Source organism: Myotis yumanensis, unplaced genomic scaffold (genome assembly GCF_028538775.1).
Source record: "Myotis yumanensis isolate MYYU_CA2020_CCGP unplaced genomic scaffold, mMyoYum1.0.hap1 SCAF_19, whole genome shotgun sequence".
Classification (NCBI taxonomy): Eukaryota; Metazoa; Chordata; class Mammalia; order Chiroptera; family Vespertilionidae; genus Myotis; species Myotis yumanensis.
In genome coordinates, this window is record NW_027223770.1 from 26,843,245 (window position 1) to 26,855,467 (window position 12,223).

Below are 12,223 nucleotides of genomic sequence, written 5' to 3' on the forward strand. Positions count from 1 at the left end.
GGTGTGCGCTGGAGGGGGGGGCGGGGATGGCCAGACCGACGGCGGGCGTGGAGGACGGTGGGGAGGGGTTTGGGGGGTGTCAGGGGGTGCTGAGGTGACCGCAGGGTCAGGTGCCCAGTTACAAAAAGGGATACGTCCTCACCCCCGGGAAGGGGTCTGGGCCAGGGAAGCGCTGGTGGCCACTGGAGTGAGGGCTGCTGGGCAGTGGGTGGCAGGGGCGGTGGGTGCCCGGCCCCAGGGCAGGTTGGCGATGGCGGGGAAGGAGATGAGCAGGAGCTGGGGCTGGGGTGGGAGCGGAGCCCTCTGGGGCCCTGCGTGGGGAAGGGGCGGTGAGAGTGGTGGGAGGTCCCCAGCCCACAGTCCTGGGAGGGCCCGGGGCTTGGCAGCCATGGAGCCTGCCGGGGACAGGGGGTCTGGGCGGAGGGAAGAGCAGCCTCCCTCTCCACAGGGAAGACGCCCAGCTTTCCAGGCCCCCAGGCCTTCCCTGCCACACGGGCCGCCCTCTCTGCCTGGACGCCACTACCCCCACCCCCACCCCCACCCCCGCCGTTCCCTGTCCTCCCAGGCCAGCGACGCCCCTGCTCTGAGAAGCCGGCCAGGCCCCTTTGGGCCCACACCCCTGCGGACCAGCCTGGGCAGGATGGCCGGGCAGGGACTGGGCTCCCACCTCCTGTCGGCAGCCCAGCGGTCACCGTGCCGGGGGCAGCATCATGTGGTGAGAGCCTCGGGGTCTGGGCTGGGGTCTCCGCCCGCGGCCCTCGGGGCTGCTGTCTTTCTGCCCACCTGCCACCAGCAGTCGCCTCTGGCCCCCAAGTGGCCTCTGCAGACTGAGTGGGGTTCGAGGGTTCGCGGAGTAGGCCAGGCGGCACCTGATACTGCCCCTTCCGCAGGCCAACCTCTGCCAGACGCCCCCCTTCCCCCCCGCCCCGGCCCCTCTGCAGGCACCACAGTGCCCATCACCCTGCCCTTAGGTTCCTTCTAGGGAGGCCTAGGTGTGTGTGCCCCCCCCCTCACCCAGCCGCACAGAGGGGGAGGGTCTCAGGGGTGGACCATGGGGGGGCCCCGTCTGGGCTCCTCCCGCCACAGGGGGGCACCCAGCACCTTGTGCTGAAGAGTGGCCCCTCGGAGGGGTTGTCAGGTGAGGCAGCCGGGAGGGGGTGAGTGGCCACCTCAGGCTGGGACGAGGGGGCCTGCAGCCTCTCTGGCATCTGGCCTGGACATGGGGGGTTGGGGGGACTCGGGGTGCCCAGTGGGGAGAAGGGAGCTGGGGAGGCCCGGCCGCCCTGAGGGCTGGCGGTGGGGCGTCTCCTCGGGGCCAGGCTCCGTGCAGGGGCTGAATCCCCGCCCTGTTCCTGCCCACATCCTGCCCCCAGGGGCTGAGAACAGCCACCACACACCCAAGGGGCAGTGGGGGAGGGGGCGCCCCTGGGTGCCGGCCCGGGGACCAGGCCCTGCCTGCACCGAGTTCCTGAAGTTGGAGCCACCAGCAGCCTTGCAGGGAGTGAGAGAGGAAAGAGGCGACCGTACTTGGTGGCTGCTCACCCCTGCCAAGACCAGGGGGGCTAGGGGTCAGGGGGCCCCCAGGCCCTAGGGTTCTGCGAGTCAGGGCAGGGCGGGCAGGTGGCTGTGGTTGGGAGCAGGAGCCGAACTGCCTGTTGCCCTCTGCACCCTCCCACGGAGCCCCCTGACCCTGTCGCTGCTCCTCTGCCCCCCTGCCCCCCGATTGGGCCTGCTCCCCTGCCTTCCCTGTCCCGCGACTCTCCCCGGGGACTCTGTCGCCTGGTGAAGTTCTGTGAGTTTCCCAGGGTGGCCGTTAAGAGCGCGTGCTCTCTGCCTCCGTCCCTCCAGCTTTCGCTTCTGAGATGAATGTCCGCTGTGAGACGATGACGTGGTGCTGTTTCGTGGTCCCGTTTCGTGGTCCCGTTTCGTGGTCACATATACCTGTTTCGTTTCTGCCCGCCGATCCGTACGTCCTCGGGCTCGGTCATGAACGCTGTTCCTTTCTTTATCTCTTTGACGATCCTCAGTGTCTGGGGCAATCGCCAGGGTGGCCGCTGGCCCTCAGGACACTCTCTTGGGGCAAATCCTTCGTCAAGGCCCCCCTGCTGTCGGCTCAGGGCCCCGCCGGCACCAGGCTCAGCAGCAGGTGGCACAGGGCTCCCGGGTGCCAGCGGCTGCCTGGCGCTGAGTAGGTACTTGGGAAACATCTGGGAGGAGAAGGTGGCACCGTAGTCCACGGCCGGGACGCGGGAGCCCAGGAGTGGGCCCAGTGTGGCTGCGCCAGGTCTCCGTCGCCCGCGGGGCTCAGGCTGCCCTTAGCCGCCCCCAGGAGCAGAGGTGTGGGGCCAGCAGGCTCGGGGGCACGGCCACCATCTGGCTTGTGGACAGAAAGCCTCGCTAGCCCGACACACAAAGAGCCAGAATGGGGCCGGGAAAGATGTGGGTTTTGATTAAGTGGAGTTTTAATTAAAGCCGCCAGGCCAGCGAGGGCGAGGAGGAAGGCGGGACGCCGCGGCGGCCTCCCACGGGCGGGCGGTCCTTCCAGGCTCCTGCACGTGCGCCGCCATGTGCCTCCATCCAGCGTGCGTGGGACAGCGCCTGGCCCCCCTCCGGCCCCAGCGAGGGGCCATCGCGGGGAAATGATACGTGATTAATATTTAATTTCCCCTCCCGGCTAGAGCAGAGGCTGGAGGATTACTTGGACAGAGCACAGCGCGGCCCACCCAGCCCCTCCCCACGCCCCGACCCCCCTGCGGCCGGGGAGGCCTGGGAAGGGAGGGGAGCGAGCGGGCCTGGGGGCCCCAGGAACTCCCCGCTGCTGTTTCCCGGCCCAGTTCCTCCCGGTTACGCTCTCGGTGAGGCTGGGCGAGGTCGTGAGCCTCTCTGGGCTCAGCTCCTCATGTGTAAGATGGGGTTCGCGGGACAGTGAACACACAGGACCCCGCCGCCGCCAGGCTGCACGGAGGGCTGCGAGGGGCTGGGGTACAGCCCTTTGTCCAGGCAGGCGGCCCCTGCGACAGCTCAGGGTGCGGGGCCTGTGGGGCTGGAGACGGTCTCAGACGGACTGGCCGTGTGCAGTGACTGCTGGTTCCTGCCGGTGACGTAGGAGTCACCATAACTGGCCTTAATCGGAGCCTTTACACCACAAAGGTCTAGTAAAGGTCACAGTCATGGCACCTCCTCCCCCAGGCCTTCCCTCAGGGCCCTAGTGGTCCCTGCCCGCCTCCACCTCCCCCACTGCCCCCCCCCCCCGCACCCCCTCCCCGAGCCTCCGGCTCTGTGCTGTGCTCACGCTGGGAGAGCCTGGTCCAGCGATGCCCAGGTTGCCCGTGGGCCAGGCCAGCCTCGCCTGGCCCACTGTGGGAAGGATGCGGGGGGCGGGGGGCGGGGGGACCAGCCGTGCAAAGAGGCGGCCTTTTAGGGCCCAGCTAGAGGGGCGTGTGGTGTGTTTTTAGCTCCTGGCAGGGCTGGCCTGGGCCGGAGGATCTGTGGCCTCCAGGGAGACTTGGGGTGGGGGCCCCGGGCCTGTGGACAGCAGGAAGGGTGTTGGTACCAGTGCTGCTCAACACGGGAGCCAGACACAGAGGCGGGGGCGGGGCGAGACCCTGAGGACTGGGGGCGGGGGTATGCAGGGTGGCATGGGGCCGCTGGGCAGAGGGCTGGGAGTCAGCCTGGCATCCAGGGCAGGGGCCGAGGGTGGGGCTGGGCAGCAGGCCTCAGCGCCTAAGAAATGTGGGGCGTGCTTTGGCCGGTGGGTGGCCGGTGGGTGGCCAGGTGGGTCGGTGATGGTTCGTCACCTGGATCCCTCGGTTCCTGGAGGAGAGGGAGCCCATTGGCCCGTATGCAGGTGGCTACAGGCTTCCAGCCTCCTGTCCGGGCCGGCGGCAGGCGCTGCCCGTGCACACCTGGGCCCAGGGGCGCCGGGACTGGAGGGGGGGTGGTTGGCATAGAGGGGACCCCACGAGCCTACATAGGTGTGACCGGTTGAGACAGAGGCGGTGGGAAGAGGCCCCTGGGACTGGCTCAGGGGGTCCCCTGGGCGTTGGGTTGGGGATACCGAGCCCCCTGCCTCTGCTTCGGGGGTCAGTGACCCTCACATGGCCATGGCCTTCGGACGCCGGGAAGCCCTTTCAGACTGTATTTCCTCCTCCTAGAATCAGGGGCGAGCGCTGACATGGCCCCGAGGCTCTGCGGGGTCCACCCTCCTCACGTTTCTTGTCCACAGTCTCCCGGCACGTCCTGGCTGGGCCCCCACCCGGCACCGCCAGGCAGCTGAGCAGGTTGGGGAGCGGGCGTGGGAGGAGGGAGGTGAGCTGCTGCCCCGCCCCACGTGCAGGCAGCGGGCGGGGGCTGCAGGGGCGGCTCCCAGGGGCCTGCCCCACCCCCTGGGGCGGCAGGAGGGCTCAGCTGCCACAGGGGGTACAGGACCAGACAGCCCCGCTCCTTCCAGGGAGCACAGGCCTCCAGCTGCTCCGACCTGGGCCGGGCGGGGAGGGAGTGCCAGGCCGGCTGAAAGGGAAGGTGGGGGCCTGGGAGAGCCGGGGGTGGGGGGGTGGGGGGGGCCTCTCCGGGAGGTTGTAGGGGGGCAGCGAGCTCAGGGACCAGGGACTCACAGGCTGCCATGGGTTTGAGAAGCTGAGCGTGAGGGATGATCGCGAGTGACTTCACTTTGAAAGGTTCTGCTCCCTGGGCTGAGGCCTCTGGGGGGAATCAGCTCCACCACGATGCCCAGCCCCTCACGCGATCTCTCCCCTGCAGGTGCTGGGGGAACCCTGACACCGAGCTGAGCGAGATGCCGCCGGAACCCTCGGGGGCGGCCTGGTTCCTGGAGACACCCCCGAGTCAGCTGTGCAGAAGCCCTTAGGGAGCCCCCCCAGGTGCGCCCCGGGCTCCGGCGGGGGGGGGGGCGCGGGGCCTGGGCGCCGGCTGCGCTGCAGCGATGGACCGTGAGCTGGCCCGGCCCGCGTGCTCGCCGCCCCCGCGCGCCCGCAGCCATGTCCGGCATGGACTCCTCGGTGTACATCGTGGTGGAGCTGGCCATCGCCGTGCTGGCCGTGCTGGGCAACGTGCTGGTGTGCTGGGCCGTGTGGCTCAACAGCAACCTGCAGAACGTCACCAACTTCTTCGTGGTGTCGCTGGCGGCGGCCGACATCGCCGTGGGGGTCCTGGCCATCCCCTTCGCCATCACCATCAGCACCGGGTTCTGCGCCGCCTGCCACAGCTGCCTCTTCCTCGCCTGCTTCGTGCTGGTGCTCACGCAGAGCTCCATCTTCAGCCTCCTGGCCATCGCCATTGACCGCTACATCGCCATCCGCATCCCCCTCCGGTGAGCGCCCGGCGCAGCGGCGGCCCGGGCCCGGGTCTGGCCGGTGCCCGTGGTCGGGGTGAACCCACGGTCGGGGTTTTGTCTGTGGTGTCGGTGTGTTGAGATGACAGGGCCCCGGAGCTCCACCTGGGGCTGCCCGGGGCTTGGCACGTCGCCAGCAGGCGTACCGATCTAGCTGGTCCCTGTGGGCACCGGGCACCCTGGCCCTTCCCAGACTCCCCCGGGGGAGGAGGCTGCCGTGCTTCGGCTGGTGGCAGAGGAGTGTGGCCCAGGCCTGGGCAGGGTGCTCACACAGTGGGGGGGTGGGGGCACCCCGGGGAAACCACAGGATCTGAGCTAGAAGCCTGCCCCCCTCCGCCAGCTCCTCCGCCAGCTGCTGGGGGGCAGGTCTGAAGTCTGCACGGACCCCGGGAGGGGAAGTAACTGGCCGGAGGCTGCAGGAGTCATTTGCATATGAACCTCTATGCAAATTCTGTGCTCCTGGAGCCACCAGTGTGTGTGTGTGGTGGGGGGGAGCTGGCAGAGGGGTTTTTACGGTGAATCTTTTGTGAAGGGACTCCAGTCACGGGTGCAAGGGAAGACTCTCCCTGAGGCTGCGTTAACGGGTGGCCTCCACCTCCCCAGCCAGGGATGCGGCTGGAAGTGTCCTCCCGCCTGGGGCCTCCTCCCACCTCCCTGCCCCTGGCTCCCGGGTAGGTCTCGGAGGATGGGGGCACCCCAGCCCCTAGCAGGTGGGGCGTCGGCGGGAGGAGGAGCGGCTGGATGAGCAAATGGAAAGTTATTGTCGAGCCCAAGGGGGCCCTTAGTGGTCATTTCCTCTTCTTTTCTGGACGGAAAAAGGAGGCCCAGGGAAGAGGCCAGCTCGGGGCCACACAGCGTGCGGGCAGCACAGCTGGTCCGGGGCCTGGGAACCAGCAGGCCTGCCACCCACTGTGACTCCGTCCTTGGGGAGCTGGGGGCCCGGTCCCCCAGAGCCCGCTCCAGCTCAGCGTCCCTGTCCCCCAGCTCAGAGGAGAGCGGGCAGCCTCGTCACGGCTCAGATAAGGAGAGGACTGGCCGTGTGGCCCAACAGGAGGCTGCGCCAGGAGAGCCCAGGACCCTTGTCCGGCTAGAGGGCCGGCCTCAGGGCAGCATGCAGCGTCCAGGACGCGAGGGTGGCTCCAAACCAGGGCAGGTCTGTGGGCTCCCAGGTGGACCGAGAGCGGAGTGTTGGCTCCCACTGCAGGTCAGGCTGCGTGTGGGCCTGGCCTCACTTTCACTTTCTTCCCCCCCCCCCCCCGCCCTCCCCCTCCACTTAAAGGGCAGCAGCAGGCGAGAGAGAGAGAGAGAGAGAGAGAGAGAGAGAGAGAGAGAGAGGCAGGCTGTGGTCACCACGGAAGGGCCGTGGCTGCCTTTTCCTGCTCCTGGTTTCTGGGGTAGGAGGACGGGACGTGCTGTGACCTTGGAAAGTCCGCTGTCCCCCTCTGGGCCAGGTCCTCGTCTGTAACAGGGACAGGCCTCTCTGAGCTCACAGAGGGGGTGAGGGTCCAGGGAGCGGCTGAGTGGTGAGCCCTGGTGGGGGGGGATTTGGCTGTTTCTTGAGCTGCGGGAGGTTCTGAAGGGGCCCTGGATGGAGCATGAACCTGCCACCACGCCCTCCGACTCCCACCACCTTCGAACAGGACCTAGCTCCGCCCACACCTTGGCCTTTGCGCTCCGCCCACTCTGCCTGGTAAAGCTGTGGAAGGCCCAGGTGGGGCTCCTGGACCTTGGCGCCCACAGAGGTGTGGAGGGGATGCTCAGCCTTCCCCTGGGGCAGAGAGAGCATGGCTGCCTTTGACCCCTGTGGACACTGTGGCCGCTGGGCTGGGGTGACCCTCCTGGGCAGAGCCGGGGGAATGAGCCTGTGGGCTCGGCCAAGCAGAGGTGGCGGAGCAGGCGGAGCAGGCAGGCAGGGGTGTGCGGGGCCAGCCCAGGGCTCACAGTGTCGGGCAGATGCACATGGAGCCCCTGGAACTCTGGGGTTACTCTTGGATCACGGGGTGAGCCCTCCCTGTGGGTCACGAAGCCCCAGGAAGGGGCAGCTGTGAGCTGGGAGACCCTGGAGGCAGCAGGTCCTCTGAGTGTGGGCAGTGGCTCTGGCCCCGCTTCCTGACCCCTCTGGGCTCCCTCCCCTGGCTGGTCCCATCACTCCTCCCCCAGGCGGTCCCGGTTCCGTGGGCCCAGGAGGCCACCATGTGAAGCTCTAAGTCCAGGGGCTGTGGCAGGTGGGGCTGCGGTTCCGTGGGCCCAGGAGGCCACCATGTGAAGCTCTAAGTCCAGGGGCTGTGGCAGGTGGGGCTGCGGTTCAGCCATTGTCCCCTTTGGGCCAAATTCTGTTCCGTTGTCCCGTTTGGGCCCAGTGCTGTTCTGTTCTCCCGTCTGGGCCCAGTGCTGTTCCGTTGTCTCCTTTGGGCCCAGTGCTGTTCCGTTGTCCCCTTTGGGCCCAGTGCTGTTCTGTTCTCCCGTCTGGTCCCAGTGCTGTTCTGTTGTCCCTTTTGGGCCCAGTGCTGTTCTGTTGTCCCTTTTGGGCCCAGTGCTGTTCTGTTGTCTCATTTGGGCCCAGTGCTGTTCTGTTGTCCCCTTTGGGCCCAGTGCTGTGCTGTTGTCCTGTCTGGGCCCAGTGCTGTTCCGTTGTCCCCTTTGGGCCCAGTGCTGTTCTGTTGTCTCATTTGGGCCCAGTGCTGTTCTGTTGATCCCTTTGGGCCCAGTGCTGTTCTGTTCTCCCGTCTCGGCCCAGTGCTGTTCCGTTGTCCCCTTTGGGCCCAGTGCTGTTCTGTTGTCTCATTTGGGCCCAGTGCTGTTCTGTTGATCCCTTTGGGCCCAGTGCTGTTCAGCTCCTGGGGACCTGGTCCAGGACCTCAAGCCGAGGGCTTTCTTTGGAACAAAAGGAACCTGGTGCTTTTACACATGAATAAGCCTGCGAGCACTAACAGCCTGAAGAACAAAAGGGTGGGACTGCCCCTGCCCCTAGCCTCCTGGCCCTTCCTGAAAGCAGGTTGGGAGCCCTTCCCGGGACCTGCTCCACACACGGGCAAGTGCCGCTCGTGGGTTTGTCCCTGTCCCCACGAGGGGCTTCCTTTGAGGTCACAGTGGACAGACCAGAGCTGTCCAGCCCATGTCCCGGAGCCTCAGGCCAGGCCCGCATCCCAGGCTCACTCCTGCCTGCTGTCTCCCTTCCCAGCAGCTCCCCTTCTGTCATTGCCCCTGCAGGCGGGCAGGCAGGTCTGCTGCTGGAGAACCATGAGCAAATCCCCCAAGCAGGTGGCCTCCAGAGCCCTCCACACCATCCCCATCACGACTCATTTCTGCTTGATTGCCTCCCATGACCCAAAGCTCACTACCGCCTGGGGCGGCCCATTTCTCCCGTGAGCAGCTCAGCCAGAAGCTCTTGCCTGGAGCCTCGCTGTCATCAGCCTCCCTGGGGTTTCCACCCACTGATCCTACATCCTGCCGGGTGGGCCAGTGCTTCAGGCCTCGGCCTCTTAGTCCCATTTCACAGATGAGGAAACTGAGGCTAGAGAGGCAGAATGATGGGCGCGCACTGGCGCCAGCGCCCAGGGAGGGACACACTTTCCTCGGGAAAATGTTAGCATGAAAACAGCCCGCACGCAACATGGTTATGTGGGACAGTATTCGTGGCGGACAGAAACAGCCTGGCACAGAGCCAGGGCGGTGGAAGTCTCAGCTGCCGAAAGACAGGAACAGCCGGCGATCGGATGTGCGGCTCCAGAGCACGAGAGCAGGGCAGGCTGGGTTCTCGGTAGACACGGCGTGCCCCCCGCTGAGGGGCCGGGAGCCCCTGGGAGCGCCCTGCGGTGACTGTGTGCAGTCAGAACCGGTGTTGTTTCCGAACCCACCGACCTGCCCTGGCCTGAGTGGCCCCTGGGTTCTGGAACATTGCCCTCCCTGGGCCCCAGTGTCCCCACCTGTGAAACGAGGGCCAGATCAGAGGTCTGAGGCCACCAGGTACTTGTTGTTTTCTTCATGTGAATCAGCGGACAAAACTGACGCCATGGGAGCCTGCCCGGCGTGGCTCAGTGGTTGAGCGTCGACCTGTGAACCAGGAGGTCCTGGTTCCATTCCCGGTCAGGGCACAGGCCCAGGTTGCAGGCTCGATCCCCAGTGTGGGGTATGCTGGAGGCAGCCGATCCATGATTCTCTCTCATCACTGGTGTTTCTATATCTCTCCTTCTACCTTCTTCTCTGAAATAAAAAAAAAACATATTTTTAAAAAACACACAGAAGCCATGGGAGATTTTACCCCCAAAATCCACTGTCCAGCCCCTCCTGGGACCCGGCCGCGCTGGGCACCCGTGTTGCATGGCAGGGAGGGGCCGAGCGGCACTGGCTGCCTCCTGGACACCCTGCCCCCGAGTCCTCACTTATTCATTTCCTCAGACCAAACCGACGCAGTCCCAGGACTACTTGTCATGCTGCCGATCATCACCTGGATGTCTGTGCAGTGGTTGCCTTTCAGGGGCTGGGGGGGGGGGGGGGGGCTATTCTCCCGTGGCCTCCAGAGGGGACCTGAGGCAGGAGGCGGGAAGTTGCACGCGGGTCCCTGAGGCTGGTCTCTCCGCAGGTACAACGGCTTGGTGACGGGCGCCAGGGCCAAGGGCATCATCGCCATCTGCTGGGTGCTGTCCTTCGTCATCGGCCTGACGCCCATGCTGGGCTGGAACAGCTGCAGCTGGCCCAGGCCCAAGGAGGACCAGAACCGCTCGCAGGACTGCGGGGAGGGCCTGGTGACCTGTTTCTTCGAGGATGTGGTGCCCATGAACTACATGGTCTACTACAACTTCTTCGCCTGCGTCCTGGTGCCCCTGCTGCTCATGCTGGGCATCTACCTGCGCATCTTCCTGGCGGCGCGGCGGCAGCTGAAGCAGATGGAGAGCCAGCCGCTGCCGGGCGAGCGCACGCGGTCCACGCTGCAGAAGGAGGTGCACGCCGCCAAGTCGCTGGCCATCATCGTGGGGCTCTTCGCCCTGTGCTGGCTGCCCCTGCACATCGTCAACTGCTTCACCTTCTTCTGCTCTGGGTGCCAGCACGCCCCGCCCTGGCTCATGTACCTGGCCATCATCCTCTCCCACTCCAACTCCGTGGTGAACCCCTTCATCTACGCCTACCGCATCCGCGAGTTCCGCCAGACCTTCCGCAAGATCATCCGCAGCCACATCCTGCGGCGGCGGGAGCCCTTCAAGGCGGGCGGCCCCAGCGCCCGGGCCGGGGCGGCTCAGGGCAGTGACGGGGAGCAGATCAGCCTGCGCCTCAACGGCCACCCCCCTGGGGTGCTGGCCAACGGGAGCGCCCCCCACCCGGAGCGGCGGCCCAACAGCTTCGCTCTGGGGCTGGTGAGTGGACGGGGAGCCTGCGGGTTCCCTGGGGACACGGGCCTCCCCGACGTGGAGCTCCTCCGCCACGAGCTCGGGGGGCCGTGCCCGGACTCCCCTGGCCTCGAGGGCCCCCTGGCCCGGGACGGAGCAGGCGTGTCCTGAGGAGCCACTGCGCTTGCCCCTTCCCCGGGAAGGGGCTGTTGCTCTTCCCGGTGGGGGAGTGTGACTGCGCCCAGACCTTCCCTCCCCGGGCTGGTTCCCGCGTGGCCCGGAGGGAGCCCGGCTGGCGCAGCCTGCGGCCCGGCAGGCGGGTTTGGAGTCCGAGAGCGGGCGTGTCATGTGGGGAGACCCTGTGCCTGCCAGGAGCGCAGCACTGGAGCTTCTTGGGTCCGGTCCCCACTCCGGAAGCATCTAGAAGGGCCACCTCGTCTCTGCAGAGCAGGCCGCTGGCCCGGAGGCTGGGGCGTGGCTCCGAGGGGCCCTGCCGGCTCCCCACCCTCCCCGGACTCTCCGAGGGTTTGGGAGCTGCTGTGCCTGGAAGTGGTGTTTGACTCTGTTTTCCAGGAGGAAATTTTAAGCGTGAAGATACCCCGTTTATTTTATTATTGTCCCTCCCTGTCGTCAGTCCTGCTGCTCACCTGGCACCAGGAGTCGGCCTGGGGAGCCCCGGGCGGCCCTCTCCCCCCCCCCCCGATGGCCCAGAGCCATCTCCTGGGGTGACGAAGCTGGGCCGAGGACGAGGACGGGGCGTCTCGATGGAGCCGGCAGGGGCTGGGGGAGGTCCGGGCTGGCCTGCGTGGGGGAGCCCGGGAGGCTCCGCCGGCCCAGTGGAGGCCCGCACTGCCTTTCCCTCCGATGGGAATGTCTTTTTCTGAGATAAAATAAACGTTGAGCCAGTTGTGTTTTAAGCCTGTCCGACCAGAATGGCGCCTGAGTTCCTCTCCCGTCCCACGGTGGCCTGGCGCACACGTACAGGCGTGTGCCGTGTGTGCGTGAGACTGTGTGCATGTGTGTAGACAGACAGACAGACTGCCTGCCTGCCCGGGGGGGCCTCCCCAGGCTCTCAGCCTGAGGGACAGATGGCCTGGTTGCACCAGAGTTCAGATGCCCACGCGCAACCCTGAGACCGGGGTCCCTGTGGGGGGGGCGGTCCCTGTGGGGGGGGCTTTACCCCAGCTGCTCCCCCTCCACACACAGCTGACCCCTCCCTCTGCGTGGGGACCAGGCTCCTCCCTCCCTTGTCACCTTCCTAAAGTCCTTCAAAGAAGATCTCTTTGTTTTTTAAATGTGTTTTTATTGATTTCAGAGAGGAAGGGAGAGGGAGAGGGAGAGAGAAACATCCATGATGAGAGAGAATCCTGGACCGGCTGCCTCCCACACTCCCCACTGGGGATGGAGCCCACAACCCAGGCATGTGCCCTTGACCGGAATCGTTCCCGGGACCCTTCAGTCCGCAGGACGACGCTCTATCCACTGAGCCACACCAGCCAGGGCCAACGAAGCTCTTTGTGTTACTTCTCAGAGCTATGCCCACCCTCCCACT

General features: G+C 66.5%; 1 protein-coding gene across 2 annotated transcripts; it reads left to right on the forward strand.

Moving 5' to 3' along the window:
- The first annotated feature begins 685 nt into the window (after window positions 1-685).
- ADORA2A (adenosine A2a receptor) lies at window positions 686-11,634 on the forward strand. 2 transcript variants are annotated; one of them, XM_070399280.1, is made up of 3 exons: window positions 686-715; window positions 4,759-5,326; window positions 9,930-11,634. In XM_070399280.1, the coding sequence occupies exons 2-3, from the start codon at window positions 4,995-4,997 to the stop codon at window positions 10,840-10,842; spliced, it is 1,245 nt and encodes a 414-aa protein (XP_070255381.1). In that variant the 5' UTR covers window positions 686-715; window positions 4,759-4,994; the 3' UTR covers window positions 10,843-11,634. The 2 variants fall into 2 exon arrangements, with proteins under 2 accessions (XP_070255381.1, XP_070255382.1); XM_070399281.1 differs by lacking the exon at window positions 686-715 and adding an exon at window positions 4,490-4,521.
- The last annotated feature ends 589 nt before the right edge of the window (window positions 11,635-12,223 follow it).

What these genes read in the sequence shown, in the direction of transcription:
- ADORA2A (XM_070399280.1), top strand. Translation starts at nt 4,995, where the DNA reads ATGTCCGGCATGGACTCCTCGGTGTACATCGTGGTGGAGCTGGCCATC. An exon ending in GCCATCCGCATCCCCCTCCG is followed by an intron (nt 5,327 to 9,929) that starts GTGAGCGCCCGG and finishes GTCTCTCCGCAG; the next exon opens with GTACAACGGCTTGGTGACGG.